The sequence below is a fragment of the Capricornis sumatraensis genome, chromosome 3, assembly GCF_032405125.1.
Source record: "Capricornis sumatraensis isolate serow.1 chromosome 3, serow.2, whole genome shotgun sequence".
NCBI classification, from domain to species: Eukaryota; Metazoa; Chordata; class Mammalia; order Artiodactyla; family Bovidae; genus Capricornis; species Capricornis sumatraensis.
The window spans coordinates 68,566,851-68,591,072 of record NC_091071.1 but is presented as its reverse complement, the minus strand read 5'-3'; the positions used below and the strand labels follow the sequence as shown (position 1 = coordinate 68,591,072).

Sequence of the window (24,222 nt, the reverse complement as noted above, 5' to 3'; positions counted from 1 at the left end):
TTAAGTAAAATATGTTGATTTCAAAAGGCAAATAAATTTAGCTCACATTTAGTGATAATTCTCAGGATTTGACACCATAATTGCAAATTTTGGATGTGGTTATAAACCTTAAAATGTCCTAGAAATGCTTTGAAAAAACTGTGTTAGACAGTGCCTTCAGAAAGTAATGTCAAAGCAGCTTTTGGAGTTTGAATACAATTAATTGCTTCATGAAATAAAACTATTAGATGAATGTTAAATAAAATGTTATTCAAAACCGTTGTATAAATGATCAAATGTCAATGGACTGTTTCATCTACATTCATAAAGGCATAAATATACAAATTGATTAAAAAAGGATATTCTCCCCCCATGCATGGAGTCTTATGAGGCGCCCTTGGTATTCGAGGGGTGGCGGTTATAATAGAGATGGTGTGGTAACAGCTGGGAGAAGGAGATTATCATCTTCTAACTGCAAGGACTCTGGGCAGGGTGAAAAATCTGATTCCTTCAGATTCCTTCAAAAATGACTGGATTTTGATTTATGGTTTCAGATGGCTGACTAGGTGTACAGGTTCCCCCGCAGGCTCCTCAAGGCTCCGTGACGGCTGAGAGATTATTACTAAAGGCAGAAAGCAGATTGGGATCTGATTTATGACTTCACAAGGGAGGGAGCCACACTCAGGAGTGTATCCTGCTGGGACCGCCCTGTGTCCACCCTGAGACCTCTCAGGTGCGGCAGGGACTGGGAGTGAGGGGTGGATCTGGAGGTGAAGGTCTGAAGGCGACCGACCACAGGTGCCAGGTAACACCTTCATTCCCGTCTGGAATGCTGGCGGTTAACACTCTGGCAAAACGAAATGAAACAAGACATAGTACTTTTTTCGAAGGGGAAAGGGGATGGAAATGTTGACAGGTGCATGTTTTACAAAGCTTAAATGATTACATCTCAGAGATAAGAATGGATTCTTGCAGACGTAAGTGACGCAGTTATGGTATTTGAGAAACAGCTAGGGAAACCTAGGTTTCCTTATTGTGAATGCTGGCACCCCAGGAACTCAGCCGTCTTCCTCTGGCATTGGGGCCTCCCAGGCGGCACTAGTGGTGAAGAACTTGCCTGCCAGTGCAGGAGACACGTGCTCCATCGCTGGGTTGGGAAGACCCCGTGGAGAAGGGCATGGCAACCCACTCCAGTACTCCTGTCTGGAGAATCCCATGAACAGAGGAGCCTAGCAGGCTACAGTCCATAGAGCTGCAAAGAGTCGGACATGACTTAAGTGACTTAGAGCACCTCTAGCGTTGAAGACGGGTTTGCAGTCATGACAGCAGCTCCCTACTCACTCAGCCTAAAGTGACGCCTCTGTTAGCAGTCCCCACCCAGAACTCCCTTTCAGAATTCCTGGTCGAGGTGAGACGGAGCAAAAAACCTGACCTTTTTTAGACAAGAGCAGAGCAAGGGAAACAAGGATTATCAGACATGTGATGAGAGCTGGCAGCATAAAAGGGAATGCCTGAAGTAAACCAGGAGGAAACTTGGAAAAAAACCCAGAAGCAGAAAGAGCAGAGGGGGAAAACCCTTCTAGGTAAAATGTTTAGAATTTTGAGGATATGTTAATTCACAAAATAAGAATAGGGTGCATTGTTATGTGAAAGGCACAACCCATCAAAGAGCTTTTGGACACTACAAATTTAGTTGCTGAAACTTAAAAATTAGAAATACTAGAAAATTAAGTCAAATCTCAAAACTATCAAGAGGGGAGGAAAAGGTAAAGATTAATCCAGGAGGTCCAACACCTGACTAGCTAACAGAGGTTCCAGAAAGAATAGAAAATGGAATGAGTGACCTGATGGAGGCACCATGAGAATTCTCTGGAACTTGATGTCCTAGCTCTCTAGATTAAAAGAAGCCACACAGCACACAGTGAGTAGTAATGGTTCACACATAGGTACTGTTGTGCTGTTCGGAATCCCTCGGATAAAATGCAGAGCCTAAAAGTCACCTTTAAGAAATGAAAGTAGGACTTAACGTCAGAATTTTCATTGACAACACTGGATTCTAGAATAAATTAGAGCAGTAATGTCAATGTTTTGTAGAATGTGTTGTCCAACCTAGATCCTACACCCAAGCTCTCAGTCAAGAGCAGAGCAAAATAACATTTTGGTGTTATTTTGAACAATAGAACAAAGAACAATATCACTGTTCTTTAGGATGACATTTAAGAAAATCAAATAAGAGGAAAACATGAGATCCTAGGTCAAAGGAGACCAACTTGAGAGGGCAATGAAAGGAAGGGCTAGGATGACCCCGTATAACAGCCAGAGATGACTCTGACCTTGCTTCTAGAAGAACACTCAGGAGCCCCAGGGGCCCTGAGGAGGACATCTGAGCAAAGACAAGCTCCTGACTTCCACCCAAGGTATGATTGGGAGCTTAGAAACCATAGAGGTTGGAATGAAAGCAAACAACAGAAGAGGGGAATAGAGGTAATGAGAACGCCAAGAAAAGCAAAAGTTGTGGTCCAAATGTCAGGCACACCAAACAATTGATAGAATGTAAGGAAAGCAAGTCTGCTTGACCTTGATGCTAGGAACAATGCCCTTGGGGGCCAAGAGCTTTTCTCACATTTTATTTATATTTTATTTTGGCTCCACAGGCACTGTGTTGCAGCAGCACAGGCTTCTCTGGGTGTGTGTGTTCTAGGGCATAGGTTCAAGAGTTGCGGAGTCTTATCCACTGGACCACCAGGGACATCCCCAAGAGCTGCTAATAGTGGTGCCTGATAAAGAGTAATTTCAGTGCTGTTTGGTTCAGCACTGAATAACATTTACCTGGTCATATAAAAGAACAGGTGACCAAACTGTGGTTACAACACAAAATGTAAATGGTAATGGTTCTGATAATAGTGTAAAAATAGGATTTAGAGAAACCAAGAGGAAAGTTGGGCAAACAGTGCTGATAGCATCATATTCCTAACTGGGGAATGGAAAAATTTTTGTCAAAAGTTGATGAAGGGAAAGCATAAGTTAAAATATATTACTTAAAACATAAAGGGTAGCAAATAGAAGAAATAATGTAGTTATTAAACATAGGAGGGAAAGTAGCTGGTAGTTTAAGCTGTCTTTTTTTTTTTCCTATTGTGGCATCAACAGTTAATTGCCTAAAGCTGGTAAGCTGAGAAATAAATGTATCAGCATAATATCTAGAGTTACAGAGTAGTAAATCCAGAATTTTTAAAAAAGGACTTTGCCCAGAGAGTAGGGTCTTGAGATGAATGTGGAATCTGTTGCTCTCTCCTGTAAATTCTTTCATTTTTATTTCTTGCCATTTGTCTTTATTACTGTTAAAAATTAAGGACTGAACTCGAAGATGGGCTGAATGTAGAGGTGACAGCTGAATTATTAATGTCATCTTCTAATTTAAGGCTTAATTTGGACAAACTAAGAAGGCTGTGTTTTAAGTTAAGCAATAATAGTGTCCTTGTTCTAATGAAGCAGTATTTCACATTTCCTGGGACAAAGTTGCATAGCTAGAGACAGAATCTTTAATCCTTGAGGAAATGAATTAGTGCCAAAAACAATGAAGCAAAGCTGCTATTGTCCTTAGAGTTTTAAAAGTACCCCAGTGTTGAGAACTTTTGGTTGCCATATTAATAGTTATGCAAAAGTATACCGACTCTGTTTGGGAGAGAACTTGACTATAGGAAACAGGAGTAAGGCTTACTTGAAGTTTGAAATAACTTTGTGATTAAATAGCATGATAGGGTCCTGAATCTTTGTGCCAAGAATTTTGATCTAGACTGCAAAGACCTGAATTTATGTTACCGCCACAGTTGTGTAGTTTAACATCGTATTTCACTATTTCAAATTTTGTTTCTCATCTTTAAAGATGATGTGGTTTTGCACATTTTGAGTTTTGTATCTTACAGGTAGGTTTCCAATATGTTAGAATCCCAAGGCAGTTTTTATGTCAGTACAGCTTGAAAACAGTGGAGGTGACTGTCCACTGGCCCTGTGAAAAGCAATTTGGGAAGTAATTTTTCTTGTTCATTTTGGTGTCTAAAACAATCTAAGTTCAAACTCAGACTCTTGCCCTTCCTTGATTACGGTTTTTCTTTTGACCTGATAAGGGAATAGGTTTCTTGGACCTTGTTCTGTTAATTTCCACCATTTCCCTTTGAAGGCCGTAACTTTTAGGTCCCTTGATCCCTGTCACTCTGAATGTGAGTTGCTACCGTACTTCTGAATTCTTCTACTCATCCTGGGTGGGTCAGTAAGAAGAGCAGCCGCTGCTGCTGCTGCTTAAAGGAAAATGAACTGCCTGGCAGCTGCTGCCTGGGTCCTAGGAGTTGCTGTGGGCATCCAGGCAGTGCCCATACTGCCTGCTGCTCACTAAAACCAGCTTCACAGGGGGCAAAAAAGTAGGATTTGAGCAGAAAGTGGATTCGGATGTGGCCCGAGTCTCGCCGCCAGATTCAAGCTGCTGCCCTTCCTAGAGCTGCACTCGCTGTGCTGTTCCAGGAGCTGGCTGGTTCCAATTGGCTTAGGCCGGTGCCCAGGTCCTAAAAGACTTAATTAGGAAGTAGAGGGGTTGCACCAGGCCAGTGTCATTGACTGGATACATACAGCTCTGTTTTCATTTCTTTGTCCTTGCTAGGCATAGCCTTAGCGAATGGGTTGTGATCTTTTGTGATGAAGGCTGGTTCTAAACAGAAATCAGAATTTGCTTAGTTCCTGAATAAGCGAGGGCAACTTTACCTTGAGGATTAAGAGACCTATCAGTTGTTGACTTTGATGTGAGGGAGGGGGGGAAGTACCAGGTTCTTCCATCAAAGTGCTTCCTTACCTTTTCTGTGACCCTGATATTATCTGACTGAGCTCCACCTGCCCTCCCCATTGTTTGCCTGATTTTCCTGTAAGTGTGGGTTTCATGGAATGGGGTGCAGTTAGAGCAGGGACCTGGGAGAAGGGACAGGGCTGGGGACACAGGGGGCAAAGTGACAACTAACACTGTCTTCCAGAGGTGCATTTCTCTCCTTTTGTCAAGTTTTCTTTTCCTTTCGTGTCATCCCCTCACCCCAAAATCTTCTATAGGAGCTTGGCATTTATAGCACAGGGGGAATTTTTGCTGCCACAGCTCCATTAACCAGCCAGCAAACTGGAGTTGAAGGGCCAGTCTGTCATGCGTGTGTGGAAACTGGAAATCTGCAGGCACCCTAGAGGCAGAAGTCCTCCCAGGTAGCTGGGGGCGGGGGTGGGGCTGGGGTCGTGGCCGGAAGGACCTGGAGGGAGCAGCTTGACCTGAAGGATTGTCTATGTAAATGGAACAATCTCCGCAGCATTGTCAACAACAGGAAACCCGGAAGCACCTGTTGGGCTAAAGGGTTGGCGGAAGCCAGCCTGCTCGGCAGGTGCGCCTCTGTGGCCCTTTGCACAAGAACCTGGAGCTCCGCAGACCAGGTTGCCCATCCCCAAACCCCTTCTTGTTGCATCGCCGATTCCTATGCCTCCATTAACTCTGGCTCCTTCCCTGTCAGCCTTTGCACGTGCTCTGCCCCTCACCAGGCCACCTCCGGCTCCTAACATCTCTAGGTAACACTTCCTTGGGGCAGATTTAGTGCCCTCTGGACCAGGCACAGCACTCTGCCCCGCCCTGGCATGGCTGCTGCTGCTAAGTCTCTGCAGGGTCATGGCTTCTACCTCCCTGCAATTTAAAGATAATGGATCTGGCTTCCTCAGGGCCAGGGGTTGGGCAGGGAGAGGGGGCAATTCTTACTCATCCTAGGAGGCTCTTAAATGTTTGTGAAATGAATAAATGAACGAATGAGCAAGGGTCAACGGGAAATAACAAGCCCAATACCTGCCTTTGGGGTAGCTTGCCAGGCTCCTTGGGTGGGGATGAGGAGAGGAAGTGGTCAGAGAAGATACACTGTAATAACCTTGGAACTCCTGGCCTGCTCTTTCTCGCCTTTCCCTTGGAGTCATCATTACCTTTATAGGAAATCTCCTCCGGACCTTCACCCCACCCAGCTGCAAAAATGCTCCGCCTTCCCTCACCCTTTCTGAATTGGTCTTAAATCTGCCAGGAAAGGAAACCGGTCTTGTTTCAATATTTCACTTGTGTAGGTTTTGCCCTTCCAGCTAGACTGTAAACACCTGAAAAATCCTGGGTTTTATTTCCTAGGAAGCAATTTAAAGGAATGGAGAGAACATGGCTCCAAAGTAGTTTTTTTCCTGACTCTCAGCTACCTATGAGACCTTACGGGCAGAGTACTTGCCCTCCTCCCAAAAGCCTCTGTTGGCTCATCTGTAGAGTTAGAGGCTGAACACATTTTTCCAGTGCTTCTGGTGCCCACATCCTGTGCTTCTGATCCCAGCAGTTTGCTTATCCCTCCCAGTACCTGGACAGGGTTCCATCTTCACCCTTGCTGAGTCATTGAACTTGTCCACTCACAGGGTCTAGGCTAGTTCACCTTGCAGCTCTTGGTCTGAACCCCTGGGATCAGGCAAGGATGATGTTAACGAAATAGGTGTGGGATAGGAGCCCTTGGCCTTGCTCTGCCCAGAAGTCCTGCCCAGTCCAGTGTCTGTTCCAGTTCTGTACCGAGTGTGCTCCTTCGTCCTGTAAATGCTGGGCGGATTGGAGGTAGCGGCTGATGGTGCTGCCATCCGAGGGGCTGGGGGGAAGGATGGTGCTAGGGCCCCGTGCTCACGTGTGAGTGAGTCTGCCAGTGTTCTGTAAGGTCCGCTTCACTGGCTCTCCCTGGCAGAGTCTGGCACCCCTCTCTGTTTTCTCTGCATTTTTATTCCGTTGCACCCACTGCACTGCATTGGTTTTAAAAGAAAATGTGTTAAATCATTTATTGGGATCGTAGCAAAGACAAAAGCTGTAAGGCCTGTCGTTGAGCCCGGAGAGGGTGATGTTTTATTTGTCTTACTTTTTGTTATTTGCATCTGAGAGTTACGAGTTTCCTGAAGGCCAGGATTGGCTTTTCTGTTTTGGGAGTTGGCTGTTGGTTTACATTTGCGTTCCCAGCCGTTTTTCCCAGCTCTAGCCTGGTTGCTCTTTCAGCTCTGTTTCTCTCTTTCCAGGTCCGGTGTACGTCCTTTTCTCTTTGTTTCTTTTCCTTGTTGTCAGTTAGTTAGCCAGACCCCAAAGACTGTAAAACTGATGGTAATTAAAAGACATTAGAAGGCAATGGCACCCCACTCCAGTACTCTTGCCTGGAAAATCCCATGGATGGAGGAGCCTGGTAGGCTGCAGTCCATGGGGTCGTGAAGAGTCATACACGACTGAGCGACTTCACTTTAACTTTTTACTTTCACGCATTGGAGAAGGAAATGGCAACCCACTCCAGTGTTCTTGCCTGGAGAATCCCAGGGAGGGGGGAGCCTGGTGGGCTGCCGTCTGTGGGGTCGCACAGAGTCGGACACGACTGAAGTGACTTAGCAGCAGCAGCCCAAAGACCTAAACAGACGTTTCTACAAACAAGACATACAGATGGCCAAAAAACACATGAAAAGATGCTCAACATGTCATTACTAGAGAAATGCAGATCAAAAGCACAATGAGATATCACCTCACACTTGTCAGAATGGCCTTCATCAAAAAGTCTACAAACAATAAATGCTGGAGAGGGTGTGGAGAAAAGGAAACCGCTGTTGCACTGTTGGTGGGAATGTAAATTGATATAATCACTATGGAAGATGGTATGGAGATTCCTTAAAAAACTAGGAATAAAACCACCATATGACCCAGTAACCCCACTCCTAGGCATAAACCCTGAGGAAACCGGGGCTGAAAAAGACACTTGTATCCCATTGTTCATTGTAGCACTATTTACAATAGCTAGAACATGGAAGCATCCTAGATGCCCATTGTCAGATGAATGGGTAAAGAAGTTATGGTACATATACATAATGGAATAATACTAGGCCAAAAAAAGGAACGCATTTGAGTCCGTTCTGATGAGGTGAATGAACCTAGAACCTATCATACAGAGTGAAGTGAGTTAGAAAGAGAAAGATAAATATTGTATTCTAATGCACATATACGAAATCTAGAAAGATGGTACTGAAGAATTTACTTACAGGGCAGCAGTGGAGAAACAGACATAGAGAATAGACTGTGGACACAGAGAGAGGGGAGGAGAGGGTGAGATGTATGGAAAGAGTAACATGGAAACTTACATTACCATATGTAAAATAGATAGCCAACAGGAATTTGCTGTATGGCTCAGGAAACTCAAAAGGGGCTCTGTATCAATCTAGAGGGGTCAGATGGGGAGGGAGATAGGAGAGAGGTTCAACAGGGAGGGGATATATGTATACCTATGGCTGATTCATGTTGAGGTTTGACAGAAAACAACAAAATTCTGTAAAACAATTATCCTTCAATGAAATAAAAAAGACATTAGCAAAAGAACACAGCAAAAAGATAGCGAGTCTTTAACGATCCCATTGGCTGAGAAGCAGTCAGCTTTTAAGGATTGTGGGTTTAGCTTAGCAGCCTCTCTTACTGGAGATGGCAGGAACCCTGAAGCGGGAGGGGAGAGGGAACATTGTGGTGCCTACTGCATGGAAGGTACTCTCAGACCATCCCTGAATCCTTGGTGGAGAGTGATTGGATGAAAGAAGAGGAGCTTGTCAAGAGGACCAAGTGCCAGAAAGTGAGAATTGATGCAGAAAGAGGCTACAAAACAGTAATTCGGTTGAGGTGTATCTCGGGCAAAGATTTGGTTCCAAATCTATATTGTTAAAAGGTAAACTGAGGCATGTTAAAAACTTGACAAGTTTATTTGAGTAGAAATCAGTGCAAACCTGGCAGTGTCGAACCAGCAGGAGCAGGGAAAGACACAGAAAGTAAGGACAGGAAGGAAGCAAAGCGAGGAAGTGATTCCATTGGCTTACCGTCTGGGTGCCTGTTTGCTACCGGTTGCCCTTGGGTTTGGTTTTGTAACCTTGAGACGTTTGCAGGCTGGGATTTCAGTTTGCTTCCATAGGCTGCCATAGCCTTAGACCCGCCTCAGTCCAGTGGCCGCCTGGTTTAATCAACTAAACAGTATATAAACTGGAAACCTGGGGGATATTCAAAAATTACCTTTGAACCCTGCACCCCCACCCTAAGAAGACACAGTGTTAGAAACAGATGTGTTATCATTTCAGTTTAATGTGACCATTTTTCTCCCCCAGCGAGGGAGTGTTTGTTTTGTCTGAGTTCCTTGTGATGTCCTTGGCTTAGGTGTAGGGAGCAAGCTCTGTGGAAAGTGCCTTCTAAAACACCAGACTCGTGCCCAGCAGAGAGCTGCTGATTCTGTGAGAGACGGGCGTGTCTTTCACCTGTTTCAACAACCCCTTTTCTTGTGCTTTACTTGCATCTTTGTTTGTATGTCACAGGGCTCTGCTTTTGTTCTCCCTCACCACCTAAACTGGCAGAGAATTAGGCGGCTTTTTGACAAGAGAATAATTCCTGTATCTCTTGGCTCTGACTCTAAGTGTTAAATGCATATTCAGCTCAAATCTCCAAATTCTCTGTTTCGTCAACAGATTGCTCGTGGGGGCTCCCCGCGCCGTGGCCCTTCCGCTGCAGAAGGCCAACAGAACAGGAGGCTTGTACAGCTGCGACATCACCTCCCGGGGGCCGTGCACACGAATTGAATTTGATAACGATGGTGTGTTCTTTTGGACTTGCTCGGTGTTCCCTTGGCCAACTCAACCTGTATCCCACTTGCCCTTTCCAAGAGGAAGGAAAGAGGGGGACAAGCATTTATTCTTGGAGAGAAGGCCTCTCTTAATTGCCTGGGCCTTGACTGTTTCTTGCTTGCCCTGTGAACATTTACTTTTTTAAGTCACTTTGGCTGCCCTGTTTTTGCTGTCTCCCCAACCCTGGTTTCCAAACTGGTATGGTGTATTGATGTTGCCACCTAGTGATGTGTTGAGGTTCTACAGGAGACTGTTGAAAAATTGTTCAGAAAATAGAATGTGTATCCTGTACTCAGCAGCCAAAAGTTCTCATTTGCTGTTAAAATATTAGGGAGAAAGGCTGTTAAATATAAGATCTCTCTAAAATGAGAGCTGGACAACATGGATAAAATTTCCCTGTTGTCTCAGAGGCTTGTTTTGTATAGACTGTGTGGTGGGCAGAGCAATTAGTGTCCTGAGAAGCTGCAACCAAACCTATTTTGGCGTTCTTGGTCGACGCAGATTTGCAGCTTCATGTTTATGTTCTTCTCTTGTGTGTTTTTTTTAAAATCTTTTTAGCAACAAATTTTTTTTAACTGATTGGAAAATAATATATGTTAATTGTGAAAAATCTGTAAATGGTATTGAACTATAAAGAAAAACCCAAACCCACCAATAATGTAGAGATAATCCCTATGTATTTAACATTTTGGCATTTTTCTTTCTGCCTACCTAAAGTTGTTTAATTTTGAAGTTTTCGTAATGATTCAGAATTGAAAATCATGCCTGCCTTCTCATTAAGGAAGGCAAAATTTTGGTTGTAGGGATATACAGTAGGCTCAAATTGATACTGAAGAGCACACGGTGAGATTTTTGGTTTCCCTCTCTCTTTTTTGGAAGGAGGAGGTAAAAATAAATATATCGTTTTCCTTTTTTTCATCAATAGAAAGATAGAAAGTGGATCTGAGGCCTTGTTTTCCCATCTCCAGTAAAGAAAAGCAAAGTTCAAGCTATCATGTAACAAATTTGAGGGTATGTAGAGAAGTAACTCCCTTTTTGTTAGTTTGGATGGTCATTTCTGTTCTTGGGACTCTGGGTGTCAGAGAAGGTGAAGGGCCACCAGGTAGAATTATATACTTTATGTAAAGAATTTAGTGAAACATTCATACCAATAACCACTCACCTGTTTCCTTAAGATGGAAAGTAATTTTTATGGATTGAGTAACTGCACTTACTAAGTAGTTAGACTTGGAGTCAAGGCAGTTTAGAAGCTGTTTCTTACATTTTGCTCATAATTGGTTCATGGCGTGTTGCAGTAGCTTTGAAGTCGTAGCTCTGTGTGTGTGTGTGTGTGTGTGTGACCTATGCTGCTTTCTCCGCAGCTGACCCTTCATCGGAAAGCAAGGAAGATCAGTGGATGGGAGTCACTGTCCAAAGCCAGGGTCCAGGCGGCAAAGTTGTGGTAAGTATACGGAGATGTGTCCGTTCTGCGCTGAGTGCCCATTGTGCGCTGCTGCTGCTAAGTCACATCAGTCGTGTCTGACTCTGTGCGACCCCATAGATGGCAGCCCACCAGGCTCCCCCATCCCTGGGATTCTCCAGGCAAGAGTACTGGAGTGGGTTGTCATTTCCTTCTCCAATGCATGAAAGTGAAAAGTGAAAGTGAAGTCTCTCAGTCATGTTCGACAGCTCTACAAGCTGCTTTTCCTTAGAACGTTTAGATCCAAAAAACTTACTTAAAAGCCTTTACTGAATGTCCCTACAACTTTAGGTCGTCTTGAAAAACCAAAGCAAAACTTTACATGGTTTTTGTCCTAGGAACTATGTAGCTATTATAGATGAGTTACAAAAATATGGGAATGGTCATGCAAAGTAAGGATCAGATCATTTTAAACTCTTTAGTTTCTGGGCTACTTCAGATAGAAGTGGTAGCCAAGAAAAAAGGGTTGTTCGATGGAATGTGTTAGGTGGCCTTGGAGGTGCCAGACTGGATCATGACGTTCTTTCTGTCTCTTTCAAAATCTGGTTGCTGTAACAAATTTATGTAGAATTTTGAGAAAAATGAGAATTTTACCAAGTATTGAATTTTTACATTTAAGGAGATGCATTATAGGATATTGACTTGGACATTGTGTTTTCAGCCTGTGTTATATGGAGGGTGGCCATGAATACCCATATGTGAAAATTAGAGTTTATTTAGTCTCTCCCGGCAGTATGATTTTTCTCTGCCTTTTAAAATAAACTTAATCTCAGAGTTTAAAGGATAAGTTAAGATAGGATTGATTGTGAGGAAATAGTATGGATAAAAGGAAAATGCCTTTGTTTTAGGCCAGTTCTTGGGAAAATATGTCCATGATTTCTCTCCTCTGGAACATGTTCCTTCTTTTCGTGAACATACTGATACGAAGGTTTATGTAGCCACTAAAAGCCAATTAAATTGAGATTAAATAAGGTGTTTCCCATTGTTTATGTGACAGGTAAATTTACAAGTAAATTGCCTGTGAATTGCAGATTGTTGTTGTTTAAACACTGAGTCATGTGTATGTGCATGTGTGCTAAGCTGCTTCAGTCCGGTGTGACCCTACGGACTGTAGCCCGCCAGTCTCCTCTGTCCATGGGATTCTCCAGACAAGAATACTAGAGTGGGTTGCCATGCCCTCCAGGGAATCCTCCTGACCTAGGGATCAAACCTGCGTCTCTTATGTTTCCTGCATTAGCAGGCAGGTTCTTTACCACTGGCGCCACCTGGGAAGTCCCACTAAGTCATATCTGACTCTTTTGCGCCCGCATGGACTGTAGCCTGCTAGGCTCCTCTGTCCATGGCATTTCCCAGGCAAGAATACTGGGGTGGGTTACCATTTCCTTCTCCAGGGGATAACAGATTGGCCTTCAATATTTAGATTGCAGCATTATTCTCTGGGTGACGATAAGACAGAAGTCCTGTGCTGGATAATGGTCTCTTTCTTTCAACTTTGGGGAACATTTGCTGGTTTTCTGGCCTACTCTCAGGATGAGGACACATTTAACATCCCATTTAGAATTAACCTCTTGATTGTTGACAATTCCATTGGTTTGCAATGAAAAACTTCAGGTTTGCCAACACATGTGGGCTACTTTATTCATCTGCTTGCAGACGTGTGCTCATCGATATGAAAAAAGACAACATGTTAATACAAAGCAGGAATCCCGAGACATCTTTGGAAGGTGCTACGTCCTAAGTCAGAATCTCAGGATTGAAGATGATATGGATGGAGGAGACTGGAGTTTTTGTGATGGCCGATTGAGAGGTCATGAAAAATTTGGTTCTTGCCAGCAAGGTGTAGCAGCTACTTTTACTAAAGACTTCCATTACATTGCGTTTGGAGCCCCAGGCACTTATAACTGGAAAGGTATGCCATATATTTATAGAAATGGAGATTAGAATGACTGTATAATTTCTGCCTATGCACCGTGATTTAGTACATTTTAAGTTAAAACAGAATGTCATAAGGCATGTTTATATTATAGAAGTAGAGTAGGATTATTAAAATATCTTAATTCTGATTTTTAAAAACAATAGTCAAAATCTCTGTTCTAAGATTTTTTTCCCTCTGCCAGCAATTTACATTCATATAACTAATTAACTTCCTTTTGTAAAAATATAGTTAGCATTAGTTTTTGCTGTTTTGTATTTGCTTGTCTGATGAAATTGAAAGTTTTAATTTTAACATAGGGATCTGAAAACTGAGAAGAATTGAGTGGTGTTGTATACAAATAATATTATATTGATAACAGACATTTCTTTAGTCATGTATTACTCGGGCTATGTTTTGCTAATAAAGCAGGGTAGTTAGAAAGACAGATAAGAAATTAGGAAATTTTGAGATGATTGCAGATAACTTGTGGAAAGGTTGTTGAATGATATTGTTTAAATAATTTCAAGATGTAGGTGAAGGGCACGACATCACATTTTTTGCCTGGAGGAACACGGTCAGTGCCCCCGTAATAAAAGTTCAACTTCTGAAGAAATTAAGCAGATGTAGAAAACCGCTCTATTATAAAGGACAATTTACCTGATTCTAATTCATAGCGAAGAGTAATACATCTGATTCAGAAATAAGATTTTTGGGGAAGAAATTTACTGTAATAAATCCTATGTTCTAACATTTTGTATAGTCGGAAAAACATTGGGAAAATTTTTCATTGTTCATTCAGAAATTTCCGAGTTTTGATTTCTGTTAGGAATGGTCCTTGAACACCTTCCTGGGTATGTCATTCATAGCAACCTTTGGGAATAATTTCCTCAGGCTACCCACCCTCAGCTGAATCTTCCGCATAGCAGCATTTGTTGGGTTATCTTGACCTAATAACACACAGAATTTAGAAATAGTTTTATTTTAGCAAGAGATGGCATACATGGTAAAACAAACTAAAAACACCCACCAATTATGTATGTTTTAATTTGTGGGAAATACATCTTGCCTGCTTTGTAAATGCTGACTTAAAATGTTACCACTTTAAAAAAAAATCATATAGTAGACTTATTATGTGAGATATTCTCTTTTCAATGATTAGGTCTGAAAATTTTTTGAAGATTTAAAATCTCTGGTTAAAAATGATTGGAAGAAAATATCAAAATACTAATCTTGCTTTCACACCATAGTAGAGAAGGTAAATTGATTTAGGATTATAGAAAATATAAAATATATCAGGTTCATATAATTAAAGAGTTTTCTGTAGGTTTAGTTAATTAAGCATTCCATTTTCCATCTATAATTCCATTTTCATGGCATTACAAAGATAATTCATGAAAACACGTGTGCATTTTTTTTATTACTAGAACAGTTTTGTTTGATGTAAAAATCTACACAAACAGGATTTTTTAACTTTAATAACCTCAAAAGTCACCTTTTGCCTTTTGTCCCTCCAAACTTTTCTTTCTGAACTTAATGATAACATCAGGAATGTTTATTAGAACCATCTATTTTATTTTGTTTCATCTTCATTTTTTTTTCTTTTTTACCATTTCATTCTTTTAGGGATTGTTCGCGTAGAGCAAAAGAATAACACTTTTTTTGACATGAACATCTTTGAAGATGGGCCTTATGAAGTTGGTGGAGAGACTGATCATGATGAAAGTCTAGTTCCTGTTCCTGCTAACAGTTACTTAGGTAGGCGTGAGAGTAGATGCCGTGCCTGCCTCCTCAGATGCCTCTGTGTGACGCTGCTGTCACAGGACCCTGGACTGCGAGGCTGAGAAAGGGCCAGACTGGGGCTGGGGGCCTGTGGCTGCATTTAGTGGAGTTTAGAGCTTGGTGATCCCTGAGGTATTTTGACTGATACTTGGGGTATCTGACCCGAGCTGCCTCAAAGCAGGAGGAAACCTGCTGTCTCCTAAAACCTTCTGTCCTGCCTGGAGGTCTGTTTCCTGAGCCACCGTCCACTTCTGTAACCCTCACCAGGTGGTCCATGCAGCCGTGACACAATGCATGCTTGTAAGCAAGAGGCCGAGTTGTCTTCCTCTCCCTTCAGGGTCTCTTTTCGGAGAGATACTCTTGAAGAGCTGCATTTATGAAGTTACTCTTAAGTGGCAGGTCAGGACCTCCAGGTCTATCCTCTGTGACTGCCCCTCTCCAAGGGTTGGCCTTGCTTCTGGATTGTCACAAGGCCCCTGGCGGGTGGCACGGGGGCTTTCCAGCCGAGCCAGAGCCGCACTGCTAAAGCAGCTCCGAGGACACCCAGATTGTGGTCTAAGTGCCAATTCCTTAACTCCTGACGCTTGTTTGCGTTACTAATGGGTGTCCTAAATTATTCATGTGCATTATGGTAATTACACAAAGGCTTTTAAAAGCTTTAATTCTTGGTATGAGTTGACATAAAGAATAATTACTGTGTAATTCTTGGAAAAAATGTAAAAAATCTACTAAATCTAAATAGTATCCTATTCTTTTTTAAAATAGAGAAGTACCATATGCTGGAGATCTTACTAGAACAATGGAAGGTTAAAGGGGGGAAAAATGGGTGTAGATCTAAAAATAATTCTAAACAAGGTATTAGTAAACATATTCTTTAAAAATTGTTCTAATTATATAGATATGTATGAACAATACTGTTAATTAAAAAAAACTTTTCAGAAACTCCCCCACCCCTAAATTAAAAACTTGATGTGAAGACATAGAATGGAGAAAACTTATACTTACCACTTGTTAAGCACCTACTGTATGCTATAAATCACACACTCTTACTTACTACTTTATAGGTTTTATTTGTTCTTTCCAACTATATTGTAAAATAAGTATTATTTTCCTTTTGCTGATGGGCGAAAAAATCCCTGTGACTGAGGGAAATTTCCTAGTCCAAGGTTACACAATTAGTAATCCCCCAGCCAAGGGAAGAAATGCTCATGAAAATGATTGGGACAGGGTGGGAAGCAGCTGGGTATGTGAATGCTGTCAGCGGCTTTGCAGGACAGGAGGGGAACACAGGGCTGAGTGGTTTGCAGTCTTAATTATTAAATAGGATTTTCCAGGGTAAAATTATTTTCAAGGTAAATATTAATACTATCAATAAGCCAATATTTTATTTGAATAAATTTTAACAGAAAACCTCTTCAAATGAGTTACTTAGGGATTAGTTTATGCCATTTCAGTTTAATGGCTCTGGTCAAGAAGCCAACACTTTCGTTCCTAAGATAGATGCCCATGGATTTTATCTTAGTATCTTAGTGGAACACATGAAACTATTAAACTTTTTTTATTAAACACATTTGCCACTTTCAGAATGGATTTCCTCAAAAGCGGGTACTGGGTCGGGGTGGAGAGAATAGTGCCACATTTCTACTGCTACATTTTGGCTGTCTGTGCATCTGTCATTTCAAAAAAATCAGCAGGTTTTAGGAGGGAAATGATCTGCGTGAGGTTTGGAAGCTGGCAAAGAGGGTGGCTTGCCGGATGCAGCGGTGGCCTCATCATTGCGAGCACGGCAGTAGCCAGTGTGCCTCTTACCAAGCATAATTGCTTTTTCTTCAATCTCTTCTGTCCCATGCATGTGTACAGGCCTGCTGTTTTTGACCAGCGTTTCCTATACAGATCCCGATCAGTTTGTTTATAAAACACAGCCTCCCAGGGAGCAGCCCGACACATCCCCTGATGTGATGATGAATAGCTACCTAGGTTTGTGACCTCTGAGATGACAAATAAATGGTCTTGGTCATGGTCATTTAAGAATTTTTTTTTTGATCCATACAGAGCGTAAATCTTTTTATTTTCTATTTCATTTCAAGTGAAGCACACACAAAAAGCATGCCATGGTTGAGGCTCTGCAGCCAGAATGGCTTCCAGAGCTGGATTCAATTGTGTCTTCTTTCTAAACTTGTAGCTCTTCCTGTTTTTCAACTCACTTCACAATTTGAGAACTGCAACAGTAGTGGTGATGCTTTTCGTAAACAAAACCCAATTAAAAGGGTGAGCTTATAGTATTCTGCATCTGCCTCATCTTCACATAGGAAGGTTTGCTTTATTTGGACAATTTTGATGCGTGGACATTTGTGTCTGCTTGCCATTTAACCTCAGTTGGTAATCTCACATCCTACCTGATGCTTTATGATGAGGTTTCTAATGTTTTTCTGCCCTCCGAACAAGTGTGTAATTGATACGGATGACAGCTTGCTCACCTCTGTTGTTTACGCTAGGTTCTCAAATCTCATCAGTCATGATTTTGTTTGCATGTTTCTGTCTGAGAACTAAGTTGGCCCTAAGGAGTAAAATGCTGGCTGTGGTATATTAATGTTGTTAGCATTCTTTTATTGCCTGATGACCAGAGAGATTGATGAATATAGAAGTTAACTAATCACTGCATTATAGCAAGACCCATAGGCACTCAATTATGCTATGTCAGGTTGCATCTTGGTGTACAGGATGTAACTTTCCCTTGATAATTTAGTATCTAGCTTGATCTCCTTTTACAGCAGTTTCAGTATTGGAATGGAGTTTGAACTGATTCTTAAGTAGCATGTATGCTTCATGATTGAAGTTACACAAATGCTAACTAGCACAGGTGCTTTTCTTTAAATACCTTAACAGGGAAACACCTACTATTTTGTGCTTGAGTCACATCTCTTGGTGCTGTAATTCTTATCATAGATATGATAGCTTGTGGGGAGGGTCAGAAGGAGAGTGGTGGGAAACGAAAGGTAGTGATGAAGTAACCACTGTTAGATACCTCCTGAAAAACAGAGTTGATAAGTACCATGTTTTGTTTTTCTAGGCTTTTCTTTGGACTCAGGGAAAGGTATTGTTTCCAAAGATGAGATCACTTTTGTATCCGGTGCTCCTAGAGCCAATCATAGTGGAGCTGTGGTTTTGCTTAAAAGAGACCTGAAGTCTGCACACCTTCTCCCTGAGCACATATTTGATGGGGAAGGGCTGGCTTCTTCATTTGGCTATGACGTGGCAGTGGTGGACCTCAACAAAGACGGGTAAGAGCCTCTGAGGTTATTTTACATTTGCAAAGAACTCATTGCTGCTCTGGCTTCTATAGGTGTTGAGAGGAAATACCCTTCCAGGTTAGTTGATGGAAAGAATATTTCCGCTGCCAAATTTTTACCATCCCATCAGTCTTCCTCACTTATATTTTGGTAGCAGACATTCATTACCCTCTCTAGGGTGTAGGATTACATTTTCAGGCTTCAGTTTTTACTATGTCCTAGGATCATGGGTCTGTGAGAATTAAAATTTAACTAAAAAAAAAAAAAAATGACAGCTACGTGGTTCTGTTCTGTGGTTTCTTAAGGGGATTTTGGAGCAGCCAGAATGTCCTCTTGAAAGTAGGGATTGGTGACAAAGTTGATACAAAGGTCTCTGGTTGATAGTGCCAATCTGGGTCTTTGGTAGAAGGTCAAAGGTGGAAGGGAGTGGAATCTTTACTGGGAGGCTCTCTGCACTATAGATGTAACTTGGAAACTGGCTTCAAGTTCTTACAGTTGATGTTTTCCTTTGGGTGTTATTAGAGGCTACCTAGTTTTTTAAAAAAATACTTCAACTGATGAGATATAAATTCCAGATTTGAGGTCCTTTTTATTGTATCTCTTTGTGTCCTTAGTACCCATTCATGTGGGATTCTCTCTAAGCTTGCTGATATTTTGGCCAGTGGTTCACAGTTCTTCCCCTCATTATGTTTTCAGGTGGCAAGATATAGTTATTGGAGCCCCACAGTATTTTGATAGAAGTGGAGAAGTTGGAGGTGCAGCGTATGTCTACATTAACCAGCAAGGCAGATGGAATAACGTCAAGCCGATTCGTCTTAATGGAACCAAAGATTCTATGTTTGGCATTGCAGTCAAAAATATTGGTGATATTAATCAAGATGGCTACCCAGGTAGACAAATAGATTGTGAAATGGTCGTGATTTATAGATTATGTGATTGTCTAAAATAGTGAGTCCTCATGATCTATTTTAAAACATTGTATTGGAATGCTTTTAAAATGTGACGTTTGTTAAAACGTGGTGTTGTTAACAGATATTGCAGTTGGAGCACCCTATGATGGTAAGGGGAAGGTTTTTATCTATCATGGATCTGCGAATGGAATAAATACCAAACCAACACAGGTAACCAGATAACTTGGATTTCTACAGTTAAGGTCTCAGTAGTTTTCTTTCCAATGGATTGTTTAGGTTAATGTGAATTTTCACACTATCATGTGTTACTTACAAGTCTAAAATAGTGTGAACTTTGGTTTTATAAAAAATGTATTAGAAGATAGCTTGTAAACAGATTTAAATGCAATGAGCTGCTTGTTTTAAATTGTAAAATTTCTTTGGTAAACTAAGGATCAAACTAAGCCAAAGGAAAAGACTGTTCTACCCTGACAGCATAAAGAGATAGAATGTGATATATTTCCTTTAGTAGCATATTAAGAAGGGATGAAACTGGACAGACATAAGGGATGATTGTAATTGCATAGAGAATCAGATATCAAAATCTAAAAATTGCTTTAGAGGAAAATAAGACATTTGGAGGGCAGGAAGAGAAGTCTGGTTTGAAATACACTGATTGACTTAATATGGTACATAAGGTTATCAAAAATTCTCTTCTGTCTTTTGAGATACACCATAAATCAGGTAACTTCTGTGAAAATAAAATGCATGGAATGTTTGATCATGTGTGTACTTATTTATAATTCAGTTGTGATTTAATATAATTTGTAAGTAAACTCTTTAACTTCAGTTCAAAAGAGACTTATCTTCATAGCATAAATGAAAGACTTATCTCAGTAGCCAGGTGTCCGTTCTGATGCCCTGTTCCTTTCAGGTTCTTGAGGGTAAAGCACCTTTTTTTGGATATTCAATTGCTGGGAACATGGACCTTGATAGAAATTCCTACCCTGATGTTGCTGTTGGTTCCCTCTCAGATTCAGTGACTATTTTCAGGTGTGTAATCTCTGGCTTTAAGCTTGTTTGGTAAATCTACTTACACTAGGGTTGCGGTTTTTTTTGACCTTTTGAATTGGAATTTGTAACAACTGTACTTCAAAGGCAGAGTCTAGGTTTTTTCCTGTGAATATACATGTATGTTTAACAAAATTGAGATTGTAATGTACATATCGTTTTGTAACCTGCTTTTGCTGGTTTGTAATGAATAGTGGCCTTTTTCTGTGAGTGAGTATAATGCATAGTGGGTTATTTCCCCGTCGTTGAGTACTTTTTTGAAATGAAGTTAACGGTTGCCTGAGACATCACATGGGTCATGTGTTTATTTAACAACTTTTGGGTTGTTTATTTTGGGTCATAGTTTATTTAACAACTGCCATACTGTCATACTGTCATTGGACAGTTAGGTTGCTTTCCAGGTTTGGTGGTTTACTTCCTTAATACACAAAGCTGGTGAGCATCCTTACTTTTCTTCATGTCCTAGATTATTTCCTTATGATAACTTCCTAAAAGTGAGTTGCGAAGTTGAAGGGCATGTGTGTTTTAGGACTTGTGATTCCTTCAACCAAAATGATCTCCAGAAAGGCTGCAGCGGTTTGCCTATCAGCTGTGTCTCAGTGGCCTTATCCCAACAATTCCATCACTGCTGGAAATTGCCAGGAAAAATTGTGCAAAACATTTTTTTTTAATTTAAAAAGTAGCACATTCTTTTTCTTTTTTTAAAAAAAGGTTAATACAGAATTGCAGTTAAGTGCAAGTTTTCCAGTATTCTTTCCTTCCATCAAACAACTTTTAATAGTTTTGAGTCTCTCTCCACTTCTAGGGTATCCTCAAACAGCCATACTATAACTGCTGTCTTCTATTCTGGTTTGTAAAAATTAACCTCTTCCATTTTCTCTCCTTGTTAATACAGATATATCAATCTTATTCTTTTTAAAAGCTCAATGTTATTCCATAATACGCATTTAATGAGTCCTTGGTTGATGGAATTTTTAGATAGTCTGTGACTTTTAGCTATTATAAACAGTGTGTTAGATGAATGTATTGTATATATATATCTCCATGTAATGGAATTTTTTAAAGAAAAATTCCTAGAAATAGAATTGCTGGGATCAAGGTTAGCACATTTTTGTATTGATCGTGTGTGTGTATGCATACTCAGCCAGTCTCTGACTCCAGCCACATGGACTGCACCCTGCCAGGCTCCTCTGTCCATGGGATTTCCAAGGCAAGAATACTGGAGTGAGTAGCCATTTCCTCCTCCAGAGGATTTTCCTGACCCAGAGATTGAACTCTCATCGCCTGCATTGGCAGCTAGATGGATTCTTTACCACTGAGCCACCTGGGAAACCCTTACATATACCCACAGAAAAGTTGTAGCAATTTATGCTCACAGCAGCAACCTACCAGAGGGCCCATTTTCTCACACCTTTACCATCCCAACAGGATGAATCTATTTAATTTTTGCCACTGTGGTGTGATCTCATCTTTTGATTGAATTTGCAATTCTTTGATCGTTGGTGAAAATGAACCATTTGGGTTTTGTTTGTTTTTTTAAAAAACTATTTGGCTTTATAGTCATTTTTATCTAAAGAATCTCTTCAAAGAAATGGGCAACGAAGTACAGCAAAACCCTAAATGAAAAATAATCTGTATGTCATGTGTACACTTGGTACCGCTGTTGCTCTGTATTCTTCTGGAAGGATGCCAAGCATAGATGTAGCATCTATATCTAAAAGAGTATCCTAACCAAAACCCCTGGGGATAATAAATTGATACCAGGATACTTTTGAAGATAATACTACTTTAAAAAAAGACAGAATATACTGTGTATTTATATAATGTGGTATAAAATACTATAGAAAAATAGTCTCCTAGTTAAATGGCAAGATCTATGAAAGTCATTTTATGAGAAAGCTAAGAACCAGAAGAGACATTACAGATGGCAAAAGTGGGAGATGTGAAAGTAAGTGGAGAAAAATGTATCTGGAATATTAGGCCAAAGGAAGAAGTTAAAAAAAAAGTTTGAATGAATGTCTGTTACTGCCTTTATATGCCTGTTTCTCTCTGTTCATGTGTTAGGTATTAACCTTAAAATAGTCAACATTTTTAAAAGGTAGAAGAGTATAGTATAACATTCAATTAACTTTAGCAGCTTCCATCAAAAAGCAATTTGAACTTCTAGTTTGAGATACATACCTCTGGTGTCAAGAAGACTTGAATTCCTGTAACAAAATTTGGTTACCAAGACTTCCCCAGGAGATAACCTGTCTTTAGCTAGTTAAATATTTGTATCTCTATGTAATTGATATTTTAATACCCTTACTTTCCTGTCCCCATAAGTAGGTTGACTCTGAATCCTGTATACATGTTCCTTCTTTCCTCATAGATAGTATGAAAATGAATTTCAAAAGCCTTTGCTAGTAAGATAACTTTCCTATTTTACAAATAAGAAAAACAGAGGCCCAAGACTTGCCTGTGCTTTTGAGCCTGGATCCTGTGAGAGCAGGGCATGGTACCTAAATCGTCCCAATGTCAGTCTCCACTAAATCATGCTAATACTTAATACTAATACTTAATAATTAAGTATTAATACTTAATAATTAAGTATTAATACTTAAGTAAATGCCCATTAAACACAAGACAGCTGGGCAATAAGATTTGCTTTAAGTGTTAAGAGGCATTTTTACGATTCCATATATAATGTGTTCTGAAAATTGTGTATATTGTATGTTTAAAAACAGGATTTAGGCAGAAGTGTGTGTTAAAATATTTTGAAATGTATGCAGCACCAAAGCCTTAATACTATTATATGTAAAACACTCTAGCATCTGTAGCAACTGGTATTAAAACATTTATGAACTTTTTGCCTTCTAAATATGTGCTCAAAACTTTAGAAACATACCTACAGGCATACCTCATTTTATTGCACTTTGTTTTATTGTACTTCACAGATACTGTGGGAGTTTTTCGTTGTTGGTTTGTTTTTTTTTTTTAAATTGAAGGCTTGTGGCAAGGTGTTATTTTCCCAACATGTGTTTACTTCATGTCTCTCTGTCACATTCTGGTAATTCTTGTAACATTTTTCATTTACTGTTACTTTAATTATGGTGATCTTGGATATTACTGCTATGAATTCCTGAAGGCCCAGATGCTGATTAGCATTTTTTTTTAGCAATGAAGTATTTTTTAATTAAGGCAGGTACATTGTTTAGACATAATTCCCTTGCAACTTAATAGACTACAGTATACTGAAAACGTAAGTTACAGGAAACCAGAAAATTCAAGTGACTCCTTTCTTGCAGTCTTTGCTTTATTGCTGTGGTCTGCAACCAAACCTGCAGTATCTCCAATGTCAAATAACAATAGAAAGATAAACAGTTAAGATAAAGGGGAATGAAGAAAATGTGCTCATCATTTGCCGTTTTATTGGCTCCTGCCTTCCCCATGAAGGTGCTCACTCTGTCTGGCCTACAGACTGATTCCAGAAGTTCAGACTAGCTCTTAGGAATGTGGAGTACATTTGGCTGTGGAACACTATTCTCCAGGATGGCTGGGTTTACCACAAACCCACCAAAGGCGGCTGACTGAATCCCTGTGCTGATGGAACCATGGTAGCCATTCAGAGTTGATGTGGGGAGTGACAGAGGCCAGAGGTGTACCATCTGCCCAGCCCATTTGAAGCCCCAACCACCACACCCTTCCATTCCTGTGGCAGTGGTGCAGGGATCAAGCCATAGGCCCTTGGTGACCCCTTTGGCTGTGGCAAGTAGGGAAGAATGTATAAGGGAGAAAGATGATGTTTTTACATGGTGAGAAGGGCTAAAGGTGTAGGACTCTGCTGCTTGTGTGTCCGTGAGGTTGGGTTAAGGCAGAGATAGGAAAGGATAAAGGATTCTAGGCTTTGCTTATAGAGATATTGTGGGGGTAGGAGAGTTGTGGTCAGTACTGGCAAGCACGTGAGGTTGGAGATAGCAGAGTCCGAGGGAGGATAGGAAGCTCAGACATTGTAAGATGGGGACCTGTGAGATCAGGAATTGCCTACATTACTAAAATTCACATATGTGTAGAAATCCTGGTAGTGAGCACCCCAGGTTTTAGAAGTATGTTGGTATAACCTTTTTGGAGCTTTTTTTTCGGGGGGGTGGCAAGATTACC

The 24,222-nt window shown here is 40.8% G+C and overlaps 1 protein-coding gene across 4 annotated transcripts in view; it reads left to right on the top strand.

Annotated features, from left to right (window-relative positions):
* Positions 1 to 24,222, top strand: part of ITGA6 (integrin subunit alpha 6) — an 85,581-nt gene that overhangs the window by 29,093 nt on the left and 32,266 nt on the right. For 3 of the 4 annotated variants that reach the window (XM_068969053.1, XM_068969051.1, XM_068969052.1), the window contains exons 2-9: positions 9,523 to 9,647; positions 11,040 to 11,119; positions 12,791 to 13,046; positions 14,676 to 14,807; positions 17,902 to 18,112; positions 18,818 to 19,011; positions 19,154 to 19,242; positions 19,946 to 20,064. In XM_068969053.1, the coding sequence (XP_068825154.1) occupies positions 9,523 to 9,647; positions 11,040 to 11,119; positions 12,791 to 13,046; positions 14,676 to 14,807; positions 17,902 to 18,112; positions 18,818 to 19,011; positions 19,154 to 19,242; positions 19,946 to 20,064 (1,206 nt within the window). Of the gene's footprint in view, positions 1 to 9,522; positions 9,648 to 11,039; positions 11,120 to 12,790; positions 13,047 to 14,675; positions 14,808 to 16,691; positions 16,809 to 17,901; positions 18,113 to 18,817; positions 19,012 to 19,153; positions 19,243 to 19,945; positions 20,065 to 24,222 lie in introns of all 4 variants that reach the window. The other variant, XM_068969050.1, reaches the window with a different exon arrangement.